The sequence below is a fragment of the Nerophis ophidion genome, linkage group LG03 (assembly GCF_033978795.1).
Source record: "Nerophis ophidion isolate RoL-2023_Sa linkage group LG03, RoL_Noph_v1.0, whole genome shotgun sequence".
Classification (NCBI taxonomy): Eukaryota; Metazoa; Chordata; class Actinopteri; order Syngnathiformes; family Syngnathidae; genus Nerophis; species Nerophis ophidion.
The window spans coordinates 17,434,278-17,454,228 of NC_084613.1; the positions used below are offsets into that span (position 1 = coordinate 17,434,278).

General features: G+C 37.3%; 1 protein-coding gene across 4 annotated transcripts in view; it reads left to right on the top strand.

Annotated features, from left to right (window-relative positions):
* The window catches only part of LOC133549231 (proton myo-inositol cotransporter-like), a 35,778-nt gene that overhangs the window by 7,946 nt on the left and 7,881 nt on the right, over nt 1-19,951 (top strand). For all 4 annotated transcript variants that reach the window (XR_009806051.1, XM_061894440.1, XM_061894441.1 and 1 more), the window contains 8 exons: nt 177-634; nt 3,499-3,658; nt 7,408-7,616; nt 7,686-7,794; nt 7,872-8,035; nt 12,778-12,892; nt 17,192-17,317; nt 17,389-17,507. Coding sequence is in view for 3 of the 4 variants with exons in the window: in XM_061894440.1 (XP_061750424.1) it covers nt 177-634; nt 3,499-3,658; nt 7,408-7,616; nt 7,686-7,794; nt 7,872-8,035; nt 12,778-12,892; nt 17,192-17,317; nt 17,389-17,507 (1,460 nt within the window). In the remaining variant the exon portion in view is untranslated. The remainder of the gene's footprint in view (nt 1-176; nt 635-3,498; nt 3,659-7,407; nt 7,617-7,685; nt 7,795-7,871; nt 8,036-12,777; nt 12,893-17,191; nt 17,318-17,388; nt 17,508-19,951) is intronic.

Sequence of the window (19,951 nt, forward strand, 5' to 3'; positions counted from 1 at the left end):
GTCACGAGTTTGACCAGGCGGTAATACTAAGCATGCGCTAATTATTTTGCGAAGCAAGTTTGACCCGGCAGTAATTAAAGGCAGGCGCATACTATATGCCCTGCGGCAATTCAATTAAATACGGTACTCCCAAGTCTAGTTGTCTTCTGTCTTCTGATCCCTCCCTTCATGTTCAGCACACAGGATAAGCCTGGCCTGGAGCACCTGAGGAGCACCTTCATCATGAGCATTGCAAAGAATCGCAAAGGAGTAGAGGACGATGGAGAGCGCCGCCTCATCAGGTCGCCATCAAGGAACAACGCGCCCGTGGGAACTTTTATCTACGTTCTGGCCTTTTTTTCGGGCCTGGGGGGGTTCCTCTTTGGCTACGACACCGGGGTGGTGTCGGGGGCCTTGCTGCTCCTGAAGAGGGAGATGAACTTAAACACCCTCTGGCAGGAGCTGGTGGTCTCCAGCACCGTGGGGGCGGCGGCCGTTTCCAGCCTGAGCGGGGGCTACCTGAATGGGCTGCTGGGGCGCAGGAAATGCACCCTGGGGGCCAGCTTCATCTTCACCATTGGCGGGTTCATCATGACGTTTGCGCCGAACAAGGAGGTCCTCCTGGTGGGCAGGATTATCATCGGCCTTGGGATTGGTAAATTTGTGTTTTCATTACTATTTTTTTTACCTGGGATTTCGATTGCATTTCTCTTCGACATTTGGGGCTGCATCTATGGATTATTTTAGTCATTGAATAATCTAGAGCAATGCTTCTCAAATGGGGGTACTTGAAGGTATGCCAAGGTGTATGTGAGATTTTTAAAAAAATATTCTAAAAATAGCAACAATTCAAAAATCCTTTATAAATATATTTATTGAATAATACTTCAACAAAATATGGATGTAAGTTCATAAACTGTGAAAACAAAATGCAACAATGCAATATTCAGTGTTCACAGCTACATTTTTTGTGGACATGTTCCATAAATATTGATGTTAAAGATTTCTTTTTTTGTGAAGAAATGTTTAGAATTAAGTTCATGAATCCAGATGGATCTCTATTACAATCCCCAAAGAGGGCACTTTAAGTTGATGATTACTTCTATGTGTAGAAATCTTTATTTAAATTGAATCACTTGTTTATTTTTCAACAAGTTTTTAGTTATTTTTATATCTTTTTTTCAAATAGTTCAAGAAAGACCACTGCAAATGAGCAATATTTTGCACTGTTATACAATTTAATAAATCAGAAACTGATAACATAGTGCTTTATTTTACGTCTTTATCTCTTTTCTTCAACCAAAAATGCTTTGCTCTGATTAGGGGATACTTGAATTAAAAAAATGTTCAGGGGGGTACATCACTGAAAAAAGGTTGAGAACCACTGATCTAGAGCAGTGGTTCTCAAACTTTTTTCACCAAGTAACACTTCAGAAAACACTCTCCAAGCACCATCAATATGACCCAAATTAATATACAGTAGCGTAGACGGACTAAGTATTCATTCAAAACAAGGCAGATGATTTATTTCACAAGTCTGGTTAATATTTTTGTTATTGGTACATTACACGCAGTTTGAACAGTAACACTGTGTTTGAACATAGATAAATAAAACACTGTACTTTAATCAACTGATTCCTTGGCATATGACTGGATGGAGCCCAGTATCACAGTTTGAGAATCACTGATCTATAGATTAGTTCAGGGGTTCCTAACCTTTTTGACCTTAGGGCTAAACTTTTCCACTACGTAGAGGGGCCCTGGCCTACTCAGATACCAACACTGAATTCAGTCATTAAATCAATCAATCAATGTTTATTTATACAGCCCGAAATCACAAGTGTCTCAAAGGGCTGCACAAGCCACAACAACAATTAGTATTTTTACTCTTGGTTTGAATCACATTCAATAATTATATCTAACCTACTTACAGTTTACAACCAAAAAATCTGAAACCATGTGTTCATTTATTTATTTCAAACATAAGCCTGACGCCTGGTTCAGGCTGACTAGAAAAATAAGTACTAATCAAATATACTGCATAAAAAGGGATTCATAAATAACGGACGAAAAATAAATACATATGTTGTCCTAAAATAAATAGCACACCCCTGACCCCAAAAGGGACAAGCGGTAGAAGACTGATAGATGGATGGAGAGATGTTTCCTAAATAACCTGTCAATAAAATTACAGTGAAAATAAAAAAGGAAGCTCCACCACTCAAGTTACATTTTTTGCGCTTAATAAGCTTTCCAATTACTTCAGTTACAGAATTCTTCTGTTTGTTTCATATTGTCATTGCTGCCACCAGTGGTGGAAAAGTGTATTACCACTGAGTACCGCTGCGGCCCGTACTGACCACAGCTGAGAAACATATTTTTGGCACCCCTCTAGGTTAAGAAACACTGGATTAGTTTTTGGTTTTTTTGATTAATCGAGTACTTGGATAAGACACACTTAATGGCCTTAATGCACGTTTTTTGGAAAAAAGTAAAATTTAACAGCAATGCTTGCCATAACTTTCATTAATTATTTTCTAAAAAATGCGTATTGCATTTAAATTGCACTTGTAACATGCGTGTATTAATTAAATGGCATTCTTAAATATTTTATTTTGTATTATTTTAATCCCCAATTTTCTTCTTCTGCTGTAGAGAAACCTCTAATTGTCTTTCTGCAATTTTCTATGAAACGTCTTTGAAGGACAGCCATGCTCTAATTTGTATTTTTATCATCATAATGGACGCGGTGGGCGTAATGTGTGTTCTTCCTCCCAGGTTATTTTATTGGAATGACTTGTCAGTGGAAGGCGTGGAGACTAGAATTGAAGAATAAGAATTTATTCTCCTAATGTAGTGAGTACAAACATTAGCAATACCAGCGCTGAAGAGAAGATTGAGCTCTACAAAGACCGGCGCCTTCTATCACAATGGTCCCAATTTTAGTGCTTTTGTCCATTCGCGCACCCCTCCCAAGCAGAATTTCTTTGGCTTCAGTCCAACAAAACCGAAAGTTTCCCACGTCTGCTTCAGCTCCATCTCCTTCCTGGCACCTCTTCTCACCATCAAAACCAAATTCGATAGTATGTGCATTTGCAAAGATAAAAACACAGGGTGTTTTCATGAACAGGCAGTGAGACTCCCTATGCATTCCACTCTGGAAAATATTCCCTTATGTCAACATTTAGCTTTTGGAAATAGGGGAAATAATTGTGGACTTTGAAGTGTTAAATATTTTGTGCAAGTAAAAGTAAAAAAAATGGTTGCATGTTTTGTTAAAATTAGTAAGAGATTTGCAAATGACAGATTTATACCAGCTAAATGGCTAAAATAACAATGGTCTATACAAACTGCATAATCTATATTTATATGTATTTATTCATGTTTCTGCTGATAAAGGGTAATTCCTCGGCAAATGCCTCTCAAATTAGCAAAGTAGTTGTCACAGAGTCCTGCCAACTAACCAACAAGCCTCATTTCAAAACAATGACTGAGCTCCAGTTTGATTCCGTCCCTCAGGCGTGGGCTCCATGACCCTGCCCGTGTACATCGCTGAGGTTTCGCCGCCACACATGCGGGGCCAGCTCGTCACTGTCATCACCGTCCTCATCACTGCCGGCCAGTTCAGCGCCAACGTGGTGGACGGCGCTTTCAGCTACATGAAACGGGACGGCTGGAGGTACGTGTCACTGTCGGTCTATCAGGAGTACACTTACCCGGCGGTCGTTACGCAACAGCCTGGGAACTGCTTTTGTCAGCGCCAGTGCATTTTTCTGGTTTGTTGAGTACCTTGAGTCAACCAAACAGCATTTTTTTTGTTAAACCCTGAGGCCAAAATGTTTCACATCCTTCTTCTAAACTCAACAGGCTTCTGCTTTTTTAATTAAATTTTTTAAAATAGTTCTAGTATTTCTTTATTGTATGGACCAAGACATTATAGCACATAAACAGGAATGGTAAATGGGTTATACTTGTATAGCGCTTTTCTACCTTTTTAAGGAACTCAAAGCGCTTTGACACTATTTCCACATTCACCCTTTCACACACACATTCAAAAACTGATGGCGGTAGCTGCCAAGCAAGGCGCTAACAAGGACCCATCAGGAGCAAAGGGCTAACCAGGACCCATCAGGAGCAAGGGTGAAGTGTCTTGCTCAGGGACACAACGGCCGTGACTAGGTTGGCGGAAGGTGGGGATTGAACCAGGAACCCTCAGGTTGCTGGCACAGTCATTCTCCCATCAGCGCCACGCCGTCCCCAAGGAATCGGTGAAAACGTACTTTCAGTGTTCCCACAGATTGGCAGTATCCCGTATCCCTGAACGTTGTAATATTGTTAGGCAAATAAGTAAACAGTCCTTTAAATTAGGGATGGAAAAATGTCTAACTTGTGGTTGTTTATTGATAATCTCCACAATGAAGTTAACATATTTGTCGGACTAGACGGCACACTTAAAATCTTTTGAATTTCTCAAAAATCGACAGTGCGCCTGATAACCCAGTGAGTCTAATGTACGGAATAATTCGGGTTGTGCTTACCGACCTTGAAGCAATTTGATTTGGTACATGGTTTAATGATAAGTGTGATCAGTCACACATAAGAGATATGTGTAGACTGCAATATGACGCCAGTAAACAACACCAAAACTTAAATGTTCCATTGAAAGTAAAGAACATAACACACGGCACTCAAGAATCTGTCAAAATGTTTTAGTACGACTTTGGGCTCGCACCGCTTGATGGATTGTCGGACCGTCACAGCTACCGTAGTCAGACATACAAGTATTACTATGGTGTGTGTATAAGAACCGCAAAATGGCACCCATTTGCAGACATATTATCTGGTGTTTTGTTTCACAATATTATGCAAAAACAACTTTTATTACCTGCTGATGTGTATTTGAGATCTGAAAATGTGCGCAGATCCGCCACTGTAGTCCGTGCCGATACCGTAGTCGATAAGCTTCTTCTTTTTCACTATCTTCTTGTCATGGGACATTCACCCTCTGCTGTTGCCATTTCTAATATAAAGTAGCTTAAAGTTGTATCTTTTATGCGCCTTTTGTATAAAAAAAGACCTGAATAGACCCGTTCATCGACAGTGCGCCCTATCGTCCGGAAAATACGGTACTATAAAACTAAGCATACAAAGGAGGAAAATACTAATTTACACACACATTGAACTCACTGAAAAAGTTACAAGGAAATTTCATTTTCAGCACAAACCCGTCCAAGAACAGACCTACGGTATACAAGGTAGACAGAACAGGAAGACTGAAAAATTGTAGGAAAAAGGGTAAACATGAGCGGGGCTCAGTTTGAGACCAGGAAAAAACAAGCAAAGGACATATGAACGTATTACGACACACAATACTCAAGAGGAATATTAATGCTAACTTTGTACTACTAGCCCGGCAGGCAAGACAACATTAAAACAATGTTGAGAACTTGTGGAATTAGGTCCTGACGTTGAGCAACTCAAACATAACGTTGAAACAACATGCTTTTTCACAACGTTTAGTCAATGTTGGGTTCTGATGTTGATTTGACTCTTGAAATTTGGTCATTTCCCAAACAATATTAGGCAATCGACCCATACGTCTAAACTTTGAAGAGGGACTGGAGAAAATAGTTTTCGACTTGTTTTAATTTCCGTTTTGAATTTTCAAACACTTTAATAACTTCAGAAACAGATAATGGATAACAGGTGGTTTTCCATTTGATGTTGTTTTTTTTTTATTATCAAACCAAAACACATGGAACATAGATTTTAATGTACCCGGACCCATGGTCAAGGTGGTCTCATATATCTTGATTGTATTAGGAGTGTTCGCACATCTTCAAGAAAAAGGCTATGAGTTTGCTCGAGGCAGCCAGAAAGGTCACGTTCTCCGAGCATTGTACTCACAACACAATTGTCCTCCATAAACCTGGAGAAGCTGGTTATGTTAAAACACGCTGCCACTCTTTCAATGTGTTCCTTAATAATAACACTGTTTTAAGTCAGTGGTATCCAGGAAGCGACACATTTCCAGAACAGACACTTGTTTTGTCCGTGGTGTCCTTTTACTAAGTACACGTCTCACGTTCCAATTCTTTATCCTGACTCATTCGCTTACGTATTTGAAAAGGCAGTCTGCATGGCAACCCGCTTGATGCAAACATGATAAAGTCAACACAGAAGAATTCAGCACATAAGCATGAGGTGTGGCCCAGTACCAAGTGTGAATTCAGGTTCTGTAATTTGTCTTAAGGTAACAAGCAAACATGCCTTAGAATCACATTGCCTGTGGCAGAGGCCTGTGCTCCAAGCGGAATTTCTTCTAAACCACAATGATTTTGAAGATTCACTACAAATATACAGAACTACAATGCTGGTTGGTAGAGTCATGTTCGGGGATAATACACTATATTGCCAAGAGTATCTGGCCACCATCCTTGACTCGCATAAGAACTTGAAGTGCCATCCCATTCCTAACCAATAGAGTTCAATATGATGTCGGTCCACCTTTTTGCAGCTATTACAGCTTCAACTCCTCTGGGAAGGCTGTCCACAAGGTTGCAGAGTGTGTTTATAGGAATTTTCCACCATTCTTCCAGAAGCGCATTGGTGAGGTCACACATTGATATTGGTGGAGAAGGCCTGGCTCTCAGTCTCCGCCCTAATTAATCCCAAAGGTTTTCTATCGGGTTCAGGTCAGGACTCTGTGCTGGCCAGTCAAGTTCATCCACACCAGAATCTGTCATCCATGTCTTTATGGACCTTGCTTTGTGCACTAGTGCACAGTCATGTTGGACGAGGAAGGGGCCCGCTCCAAACTGTTCCCACAAGGATGGAAGTAGGGAATTGTCCAAAATGTTTTGGTATCCTGGAGCATTCAAAGTTCCTTTCACTGGAACTAATGTTGAAGCACAGTACAATCCATCAAGCGGTGTGGTTTCATAGCTTGCCAAAGTCGCACTAAAACATTTTGACACAATTTTGAGCGCCTTGTGTAATGTTCTGTATCTTCAACGGAACAAACAAAATGTTGGTGTTGTTTACTTGAGTCATATTGCAGTCTACACATATATCTTATATGTGACTGCCATCTACTGGTCACACTTCACCATGTACCAAATAAAATAGTTTCGAGGTCGGTAAGCAAAACCAGAACTATTCCGTACATTAGGCGCACCGGGTTATAATGCGCACTGTCAAGTTTTGAGGGGGGAAAACATGATTTTAAGAGCGCCTTATAGTCTGCAAAATACCGTATATATTGAATATGATGACTTAGTTCTGTTGTGGCTGTAATCATCAATCTGTAATATGTCTGGTCCTAATTTTTGATAGGTGATAAAAAAAATATCGGTAATCATCGATATCGACCGATACAAGACGCTTGTATCATGATACAGTTTTCAGCCATATGCGTGTTTACGCCAGGTACATGCTGGGTCTGTCGGTGGTGCCAGCCATAGGGCAGTTTGTGGGCTTCCTCTTCCTGCCCGAGAGCCCCCGCTGGCTCCTCCAGAAGGGCAGACACCTGGAGGCCCGCCGGGTCTTGAGCCGGATCCGAGGCTGCCAGGATGTGGACGAGGAGTACGACTACATCCAGAGCAGCATCGAGGAGGAGGAGAAGGGGGCGAAAGACGGTGAAGAGACGAACGCACCCAACAGGTGATGTCTTATGTCTGAGCGTGCCTTTGTTGTGTTTTATCCAGGCGGGTTCATCTTCTTTCGCATCCTCTGCCACGCACCCACCCGCAGGGCTCTGATCGTGGGCTGCGGCCTGCAGATGTTCCAGCAGCTGACGGGGATCAACACGGTCATGTAGGCGCCCTACTTCTCTCCCCCCCCCCTTCCGGGTTTTCTAGCACTCTCCTCACCACGGCTAAACGCTCCCGCAGGTACTACAGCGCCACCATTCTGCAGATGTCGGGCGTGCGCGACGAGAGGCAGGCCATATGGTTGTCTGCCGTGACCTCGGGGACCAACTTCATATGCACCTCGCTCAGCATCTGGCTGGTTGACCGAGTGGGACGCAGGAAGCTGACGTTGGCCAGCATCACGGGTTCGTTCACTTTTCTGCCTTTGTTGACTGTCAGGAAAGGTGACTTTGTCTTCCGACACGTTGTGTCGGTGTTTTTCCATTTTGTACTGCAGGCTGGTTTGTCCACAAATCTGTCTGTATTTTTCCCCATTTTCTTCCGCCTGCTAAGGGAGAAAACTGGTTGAGCAGTTTTTCACTGACAAACAGAACAACTTCCTTGGCCGCAGCTAATTTAGGAACGGCTGAAAATACTATTAAATAAACAAAGTGGAATAAAAGAGCAAACAGTAATGAGAAAAAGTGTCATCGCTAAAAAATAATAAGGTATCAAAATCAATGTTGTTATGAATTGTTGACTTATTTAAGGCTCCAATTACTTCACGTCAAATATTTAACTTGGACATGTTTTTTGGGGGAAAATATCGCACATTTTGTGTGTTACCAATACAAACAACCAAGTTCTCTTTGACAAAAAGGGCATAAAATTCAACAAAAAAAAAAACAACAACTTTAAAAACAGATCACTAGTTCATCTGAGATGTAAGTGCTAAAAGTAAAAAAAAAAAAAAAAAAAAAAAGTAGTACTTATTTTTTTTACACTCTTACAAGTGTGGCTCTTTTGGATACCTAATAATTTTAGTTTAAGGGTTTTTTTTATAACTGTCATTGTTAAAAAAAAAAATAATGAATTAAAATCAATGTCATGAAGTATTGACCTATTCAAGGCTCCAATTACTTCACATCAAATATTCCACTTTGAAATGTTTTTTGGGGAAAGTTCTACATATTTTGTGTGATGGCCATATATAAAATAAAGTCCCAAAAACTTTCATTGCGAAAATAATAATGAATTAATATTAATGTTGTTATGAATTATTGACCTATTTAAGGCTACACTTCAATATTTCACTTAAAAATATTTTTGGGGGAAATATTGCATATTTTGTCTATATTGCCACATATAAAAACAATGTTTTACTTGACAAAAAGGACATAAAATAAACAAACAAAAAAACCCATGAACAATTATAAAAAATCATAATCAATGGATATATCTGAAGTTGATCTAGAGATGGCAATGTCATTGCTCAAAAAATAATAATGAATCCAAATCAATGTTGTTATAAATAATTGACTTATGTAAGGCTCCAATTACTTCACAGCAAATATTTAACTTGGAAATATTTTTTGGGGAACATATCGCACATTTTGTGTGTTTCCAATAGAAACAACCAAGTTTTCTTTTTACATAAAGGGCATAAAATAAAACAAAAAAACTATTTAAAAAAAAAAAACGTATAATCAACGAACAGATCACAAGTTGATCTGAGATGTAGGTGCTAAAAGTAAAAAATAAATGGTATGACTTATTTTTGTGCACTTTTAAAAGTGTGGCTCTTCTGGATCGTCAAGAATTTTAGTTTGTGTTTTTTTTTTTTAACTGTCATTGCTCAGAAATGGTAATAAATTAAAAATCAATGTTGTAATGAATTATTGACATATTTAAGGCTAAAATTAATTCACTTCAAATATTTAACCTAAAAATATTTTTGGGGGGAAATATTGCATATTTTGTGTGATGGCCACATATAAAAACATTTTCTTTGACAAAAGGGCATAAAATAAACAAAACAAAAAAAACATAAAGAAATTAATCAAAAACGTAATATCGACTGATAGATCTGAAGTTGATCGAGAGATTTGAGTGCTGAAAGTAAAAAACAACAACTATGTGACTTATTTTTAACACTTTTATGCGTGGGACCCTTTTGGATCATCAATCATTTTAGTGTGATTGTTTATTTTTTAACTGTTATTACTCAAAAAACTATAATGACTTAAATCCATGTTGTTATGAATTATTGACCATTTTAAGGCTCCAATTACTTCACATTAAATTATCCGCTTTCAAATATTTTTGGGGAAAAAAATACTGCATATTTTGTGTGATGGCCATATATAAAACTAAGTTTTCTTTCACAAAAAGGGCATAAAAGAAACAAAACAAAGAAAATAATAAGAATTTATAATCGACGGATAGATCTGAAATTGATCGAGACATTTAAGTGCTGAAAGTAAAAAAATAAAAGAAAAGACCTATTTTCATCACTTTTATGAGTGGGACCCTTTTGGATCCCCAATAGTTTTAGTGTGATTAAAAAAAAATAAAAAGTGGTCAGAAAATAATAATGAATCAAAATGAAATTGTGACCTGTTCAAGACTGTAATCACTTTACATCAAATATTCTACTTTGGAATATTTTGGGGGAAAATATCTCATATTTTTTGTGTTTGCCATATAAAAACAAGAAATACATAAAAAAATAATAAAAACCTATAATTGATGTATAAATCTGAAGTTGATCTAGAGATTTAAGTAATTTAAAAAAATGTATGACTTATTTTTACACCTTTATTGAGTGGGACCCTTTTGCATCCCCAATAATTTTAATGTGATTAAAAAAAGATTGATTGATTGATTGATACTTTTATTAGTAGATTGCACAGTCCAGTACATATTCCGTACAATTGACCACTAAATGGTAACACCCGAATAAGTTTTTCAACTTGTTTAAGTCGGGGTCCACGTTAATCAATTCATAACAATGTATCAAAGTCAAATTTTGACCTACTCAAGGCTGAAATTACTTCACATCACATATTCTACTTTGAAATGTTTTTGGGGAAAATATCGGATATTTTGTGTGTTTGCCATCTAAAAACAAAAAAAAATTAAAAATACTTAAGAAATAATAAAAACCTATAATCAACGTATAGATCCGAAGTTTGTAAAAAATGGTATGACCTCTTTTTGCACCTTTATGAGTTGGACCCTTATATATCCCCAATAATTTTAGTGTGGTCTAAAAAAAAAGTGCTCAGAAAATAACAATGAATCAAAATCAAATGTTGACCTATTCAAGGCTGGAATTACTCCACATCAAATATTATACTTTGGAATATTTTGTGTGTTTGCCATATAAAACCAAAAAAAAGGCAAAAAATCAACAAACAAAAAATACATAAAAAAGTTATAAAAACCTATAATCGACATATAGATCTAAAGTTGATCTAGAGATTTAAGTAGTAAAAAAAAATGTATGACTTATTTTTACACCTTTTGTATCTTCAATAATTTTTGTGGTGTTTTTTTTTTCAACTATTGACCAATTTACTCCACAATCTCAATTACATCTTCAAAAAAAAAAGGGTGTTAAACAAAAAAAAAGTTGAACTTCACTAGTAGACCTGAGGTTGACATAGACATTTAAACGCCTACTGAAATGAGATTTTCTTATTCAAACGGGGATAGCAGGTCCATTCTATGTGTCATACTTGATCATTTTGCGATATTGCCATATTTTTGCTGAAAGGATTTAGTAGAGCACATCGACGATAAAGTTCGCAACTTTTGTTCGCTAATAAAAAAGCCTTGCCTGTACCGGAAGTAGCAGACGATGTGCGCGTGACATCACTGGTTGTAGGGCTCCTCACATCCTCACATTGTTTATAATTATAGCCAACAGCAGCAAGTGCAATTCGGACCGAGAAAGCGACGAGTTCCCGATTAATTGGATGAAAGATTCGTGGATGAGGAAAGTGACAGTGAAGGACTAGAAAAAATTTAAAAAAGACGAGGGCAGTGGGAGCGATTCAGATGTTATTAGACACATTTACTAGGATAATTCTGGAAAATCCCTTATCTGCTTATTGTGGTACTAGTGTTTTAGTGAGATTATATAGTCGTACCTGAAAGTCGGAGGGGTGTGGCCACGGTGACCGCCAGTGTCTCCGAGGGAAGCCATGTTTCTCGACGAGGCAAGGCAGCCGGGCTGAGATTTTTTTTTATTTCCCCTCCACGGATTAAGCATCCAACGGTCGGTGGCGGCCGGTGGGATGAGGCAAGAGAGTCCACAGCTGCAGGAGAAACGACGCAAACTCTCCGCTCATGTCTGCGGTAAGAGCCGAATGTAAACAAGGAAACACCGACTGTTTGTGTTGCTAAAGGCAGCCGCAATTCACCGCTTCCCACCTTCATCTTTCTTCCTTGACGTTTCCATTAATAATTTAACAAATTGCAAAAGACTCAGCAACACCGAAGTCCAGAATACTGTGTAATTATGCGATTAAAGCAGACCACTTATAGCTGTGATCGGTGCTGGATCAAAATGTCCGCTACAATCCGTGACGTCACGCGTCATAAGCGTCATCATACCGCGACGTTTTCAACAGGATACTTTGCGCGAAATTTAAAGTTGCAATTGAGTGAACTAACCCGGCCGTATTTGCATCTGTTGCAATGTGAAGATTTCATCATTGATGTATAAACTATCAGACTGCGTGGTCTGTAGTAGTGGGTTTCAGTAGGCTTTTAAATGTGAGTAATGCAATAAAAAAATATACACGTGATTCATTTTTAACATTTTAATGACTGGAGGACCAAACAAAGTGTGTATTGGTTTGAAAAAGGAAAAATATCAAAATGGCCCCCGCATGCTTTAATTGTTCAGTGTGCAGCCCTCAGTGGAAAAAGTTCTCCAAGTGCTCCATTGTTGTGTCTCCTGGGGCGTAGGAGGTGACAACTTTCATTTCAACTGCTGTGTTGCCAGGCACCGCAGACTTGGCACAGGATGACGTTTCCACGACAGGAAACAATTCCGTTTTTCATGAAGTGTCAACAACACCCTTTCTAGTATCACTTTGTTGTACAGTTGAATATCTCCATGTGACTGACACGCTGTCGTTGGTTTTGTGCGGCGCAGGCACCACTCTGAGTCTCTCCGTGTTGTCAGTCGGCTTCCTGCTGTCGGCACAGAACTCTCCGGCCGTGACGCTGCGGCCGCTCGACTCCCACAACTCATCCTGCACGCCGTACAGGTGAAAAGACACGACACCTGGGGTGACAGTCGGGTGCAGTGAGCGGGAAAAAAAAGCAGAACGTTCCAACGGCTTAATTGTTTCAAAAGGGAAACCGCAAATTGCTGGCAGGTAATTGTCAGCTTTGCAGTTCTTTGTAAGACGCTGAAAGCAATCTGTTGGCTTTTGATGCAAGTATGAAAATTTATTTGAAACATTTCCTGCTCTGGGAAAGTAACACAACTTTCTGCTCTAAAAGGGGAGCTGCAATTGTTTGGAATTTTGGCTTTCTTTCACAATCCTTATAAGAGACAAAAAGACAAACTTTTTTTCTTTTTTTTTGCATTCTAAAATGTAAAAATCAGCTCGTTCTTGGTGGCTAGCAAGGTCGCCGCCTCTAAATCACTTTAAAAATGCATTCAAAAACCGTCAACAACACTTCCTTTTAGATTCTGTAACCTATAAAATAACCAAACTGTAGCAAGATTGTTATTGTAAGAGCGAACACTAAAGGGACTTTTTTTTCCAGCATACTAACACGATACTTTTTGTATCAAAGATACTGAAATTCCACGACATAGTGGATTTGCAAACATCTAAAATTATACACAAAGAAAACTATAACCTGCTTCCCAAGAATATACAACAATTTTTCTCAACAAAAGAGGAGAAATATAATCTTAGAGAAAAAATGTAATTTAAAACATTTGTATGCACTTACAACACGTAAGACCTTCAGTATATCAGTATGTGGAATTAAATTATGGAATGGATTAAGCAAAGCAATCAAACAATGTACTAATATGATCCACTTCAAGAAACTCTTCAAACTTAAATTGTTAACAAAGTACAAAAAACAAGAACCATGATAAACATTCTGAATTGATTCATCCATTTTTTCTTTCATTCTCAAAATAATCTTACTTATCTCATCTTATGGAATAAAACTTACCTCACCAATTATTTATTTATCTATTTTTATTGTGATTACTTATGGAGTATATTGTGAATACATTGAGAACAGGAAGTGAACAAAAGTTTTAGCAACTGTTATGTAACAGAAAACGGGTAAGATTAAATAAGCTCTGCTTCTTTTTACTCCTTTTCGAACATGTTGAAAAGAGAAACTGGAAATTGTGATGTATCATGTTGTATGCTTGCATGTTCGAAATAAACTCAACTCAACTCAGCATTGGGGAGGTCCTGGTAAACGGCGGGTGTATATATTTTCAAGTATTTCTTATATATTTATATATATAAATCATTTGTTCATGAATGAGTATATCCGTTCGGCCACCATGTTCGATGGAGAAGTCAGATCTACAAAATTTGCAGGCAGCATACACCTTCCCTTCCCCATCGAGCTGTCCTGGATGAAACAAATTTTTTTTTCTAATCATTTTGGAACTTGCAAGCATACTCCTTCTTCTCACTCGTCGTCGCCATGTCTCTTCTTCGTTATTCTGCTTTGTCTCTGTTACGTTTTCGGACATTACTACTTGTCGTAGTTTTGAAGCAATGCAAGATGGGAATCCGGATCTTGTGTGTCAGTGTATTAACGCGCCGGCTGGAATAAACACACGCTGAGAAATAGCTCCGTGCCCGCCTACTTTATGGGTTATAGATAAACTTATAAATAACGGAGACATATATAATTGTCTCCTTTCAGGTGAGAGAGGAGGCTTAAGGCAGTGCCTTTAAGACACGCCCCCAATATTGTTGTCCGGGTGGAAATCGGGAGAAATTCAGGAGAATGGTTGCCCCGGGAGATTTTCGGGAGGGGCACTGAAATTCGGGAGTCTCCCGGGAATATCGGGAGGGTTGGCAAGTATGACTTAAACGTAGGCATGTTTCTGTATTAGTCGTAAACGCTAGCTACTGAAAGAGATAAGCTCGCTTCTACCACAACACAAAGCACGTTTTTAGAGTTTGTAATGCACAACATTTGTACTGATTGAAAAAAATGAACAATCATATTAAAGTGTCTGTAAAGTATTATTTCATGTTTTGTTGTACTACAGTTGTTATAACGCGCATGGCATGCTGCGTGTGTTGTTATTCATGTTAAAGTGTGACTCACTTGATAGATAGTTGTGCGTCCTGTCCAGATGACCTTTGTTCCGGTTTATTTGGTGTGAGCACTCCATTTATGTCGAAATAGCTTAGCTTTAAATTCCACATTTACAGCATGAAAGTCACTTTCACCTCACTCTCTCGGCTTCCGTCCGCTCCAACGTCTCACTCTTCCTTCGTGCTCGCTTCTAGAAGCAGGAGTTTGTCCTCAGTATATTCAGCTTCAAAAAGAAAAGGTTGTGGATCCTCATTTGTCCAAAAATAGTCATTGTTCTCTGTTATGGATTCTGCCATGATTAGAAAACACACCCGCATAGTTCTTTTGTACTATTTACTTTGTTATGCTTAAACAATTGTATTTATTAAAAAAAAATAATAAGTAAGCAGTTTGAATGTTATTTTGATATTGTTAAACTGTCAATACTATTCATCATAAATAAATCAAAATATGTACAGTTAATACATGTGATTGGTATCGGAATCGGCGGCATAAGTCCCTGAGCGGGGCTGTCCTAATGCCAACACTTTGTGCTGCGTACGCTTGCAAAATACTGGCAATAAGTACATTTAAAAACAATAATATTAAGAAATTGTTGTGTATTAACAGCACATTCGTTGCAAGTTATGATTTATTTTCAATTTTTAAGGCATTGTATTGGCATGAATGGGAAAGTGGACCCAAGTAAGATGGCCGCCATGTAGGCATGGTTGCATTTCTACTTTTATCTATGAGTTATTGAATGGCCTTGCATAATCTGTTTACTCAAATGTCACCATTTTTTAATATATTTTACTGAGGCATGTGGAATTTTAACATTTAAAATCTGTAACAAGCCTGAATTTGACTTAGGTCAGTATAAAACATGCGAATATGGCCTAACAAAATATCAACAATGGCAGCACACTGCTTTTTGTGAATGCTAAAGGGGCAAAGCCGAAGTGAAATGTTAACAGTTAGCATGCCAGCCAGATAGCATCAAGTAACAGAAAATATGAGTAAAATGAGCAAAAAAAAGCTAGCATGCTAACAGTACGCTGCAAAAAAGAGCTGACAAAATACACTTTTTAAAGAACTAGAAAATGCGATTTCGGTATAAATTTTGTGTAAATGCTAAAGAGCCAATGTGAAATTTTAACAGTTAGCATGCTAGCCAGATAGCATTAACTTCAAGTAACAGAAAATATGAGCAAAATGTGCAAAAAAGTTTATTTTTTTAAAGAACTAAAATTTCGGTAGAAATTTTGCGTAAATGCTGAAGAGACAAAACCGAAGTGAAATGCTAACAGTCAGCATGCTAGCCAGATAGCATCAAGTAACAGAAAATATGAGCCAAAAAGCTTGCATGTTAACAGTACGCTGCAGAAAAGAGCTGACAAAATAGAAAGTGCAATTTTTTCCGTTGAAATTTTACGTGAATGCTGAAGAGCCAAAGCCGAAGTAAAATGCTAACAGTTAGTATGCTAGCCAGATAGCATCAAGTAACAGAAAATATAAGTAAAATGTGCGAAAAAAGCTAGCATGCTTACAGTACACTGCAAAAAAGAGCTGACAAAATAAAGAACTACAAAATGCGATTTTGGTACAAATTTTGTGTGAATGCTAAAGAGTCAAAGTGAAATGCTAACTGTTAGCATGCTAGCCAGATAGCACCAAGTAACAGAAAATATGAGCAAAAAAGTATATTTTTTAAAGAACTAGAATTTCGGTAAAAATGTTGCGTGAATGCTGAAGAACCAAAGCCGAAGTGAAATGCTAACAGTTAGCATGCTATCCAGATAGCATCAAGTAACAGAAAATGTGAGCAATAAAAGCTAGAATGCTAACAGTATGCTGCAAAAAAGAGCTGACAAAATATTTTCATAAAGAACTAGAAAGTGCATTTTTGGTAGAAATGTCACGTGAATGCAGAAGAGCCAGAGCCGAGGTAAACTGCAGTTAGCATGCTAGCCAGATAGCATCAAGTAACAGAAAATATGAGCAGGACGCGGCAAAGAAAGAGCGGACAAAATATTGCTTTCGTCGGATCCGCTTGTTTTTGTCCGTTTACATATTTCAGCGGGAGGACTAAGTGTTCCAAGGGGTTTTTCAAGCTCCGGCTGCTCCTTGGCATTATCGCTGGCCCAAGACTGGACTACATTCTGTTTTTTTACATAAAAACTTCCTGTGTCTGAATTCTGTACCCACTGACCGTTTGTTGTTTCTGCTCACACATTCATGCAATATTCTCGTGCTTCTTTGCCCTGCAGAACCTGCTCCGACTGCATGTTGAACCCCGCTTGTGGATTTTGCTATCGCCAGAACAGCAGCGACATATTTGACTCCACCTGCCTTCCCGCCAATCCCACGTCCAGCGACCACTCGGCATGGGGACGGTCGGTTATTAACTTCCTGTTTGTGTCCATGACCGCCCTCGTCTTAATTTCTTGCAATGTTCCTCATGCAGGTGCTTCAACCAGACGGAGGGGCCAGAGAGTCCAATCTGGGCTTACAACTACTGTCCGACATTATACTCCTGGGTGGTCCTGGCGGGCCTCCTTCTCTACCTGATGTCTTTTGCCCCAGGTGTGCACGCACTCACTCTTACCACCGTCATGCGGCGCTTCATTCCAACTTTGAGGACTCATTCCTAACTGTCGTGCAATATTTAAAGACAACTAGTGGCATACAAGGAAGGATGCCCCAACTGCGACTCGGGGCTTTTAAAAAATGTGTACAGTACACACAAGCTACATATTTATTACAATCAGTATTTAATAGATTTATTTTCACCCAAAAAATGCTGAAAAAAATTCCTGAACTTGAGGTATTTCAATTTAAATTCATTACATTATTGATAGGATGAATAACCCCAAAAAGTGGCTTTATAGTCCATCCATCCATCCATTTCTACCGCTTATTCCCTTTGGGGTCGCGGGGGGCGCTGGTGCCTATCTCAGCTACAATCGGGCGGAAGGCGGGGTACACCCTGGATAAGTTGCCACCTCATCGCAGGGCTTTATGGTCATTTATTGTTTTTAACAGACCTGAACGGATGAAGTCTGTTTTATGTCTTAAAATAATATGAAATGCTGACACATCAGAAAACAAGAATATTTTTCTTATCAGTATCTGTTGCTTTTCCTCTATTTCAGACAATATAAATTGAATAAAACAGAGCCATCAATTACGATGCTAGCATGTTATCGATAATCATTTGAATTTAAAATACAGTAAAGTCATTGTACGTGTGTAATATTTCATTATATTGATTTTAAATACAATGTACACATTGTATGTAAATTAGATCATTATCCATCTTATACGAACGGAATTGGTTGTTGAACATAGTTCGTAAATCGAAAAGTTTTTTATAGTAAAGCCTAGTTACCCTTAGGAAACAATCGAAAAATGAATAATTGGTTCCAGCCTCGACAAACGTCCTGTTTTATAGAAAAAAATGCACACTTTGAAGACACTAGATATATACAGTAAATATATATATATATATATATATATATATAAAACATAGATTATATATATATATATATATTATATTTCTAAATATATATATATATATATATATATATATATATATATATGTGTGTGTGTGTGTGTATATGTATGTATATATATATATATATATGTATGTGTATATATATATATATATATGTATGTGTATATATATATATATATATATATATATATGTATGTATATATATATATATATGTATATATGTATGTATATATATATATATATATGTATATATGTATGTATATATATATATATATGTATATATGTGTGTATATATATATATATATATATATATATATATATATATATTTATTTATCCAGCCATCCAGCCATTTTTTACCGCTTTTCCCGTTTGGGGTTGTGATATGTGTATATGTATAAATGTATATATTTTTATGTGATGTGTATACGTATTTATGTATACATACATAAAAAACACAATGCGTTAAATATTAGGAGCCCACAAAAACTGATTCTTGTCCGAACTGCGATTGTTTTTTATCCTGATTCGAAATCCATATACGGTACTCTTAATTTTCAGAAATCGATTAAGGAAAAAAAATATATATATATATGTTTGTGTGTGTGTAAGTATATACACACACACATGTATATGTATATACATATACATGTGTGTGTGTGTATATGTATATGTATACATATACACACACATGTATATGTGTGTGTATATGGATGTGTGCATATATTTAAATGTGTATAAATATGTGTATATTGTATATATGTATATGTGTGTATGTATATATGTAAGTGTATTTCTATGTATGTATGTATACATGTATATATGTATGTGTGTGTATATATATATATATATATATATATATATATATATATATATATATATATATATATAAATATATATATATATATATATATATATGTATACACGTATATATGTATATAAGCATAAAAAACACAATGCGTTAAATATTAGGAGCCCACAAAAATTAATTTACATCTGAATCGCAATTGTTTTTTATCCTGATTCTAAATCTATATACCGGTTCTATTAATTTTCATAAATTGATTGGAGAGAGAAAAAAAAAATATATATATATATATATATTTATATGTGTGTGACTGTGTATATGTACTGTATATACTTATACATGTGGCTGAGATAGGCTCCAGCACCCCCCGTGACCCCAAAAGTGACAAGCGGTAGAAAAAAGGATGGATGTGTGTGTATATATGTGTACAGATATATGTGTGTATATTGTAAATGTGTATATGTATATATGTTTGTATGTATATATATATATACAAACATATTTATATTTTATATACTTTTTTCAAAAGACACGTTTATGCCATCTCCATGCAACCAGGAGGAGCTTATGTAACCTGTAACCTGTAACCTGTTTTGAAAAAGTTTCATTATAATTATCAAATCAAATAATTTGTTGCAAAAACGTTTGAATCGAGAATCTTATTAAATCTAGATTGGATTCTGAATTGAATTGAACTGTGAGGTGCC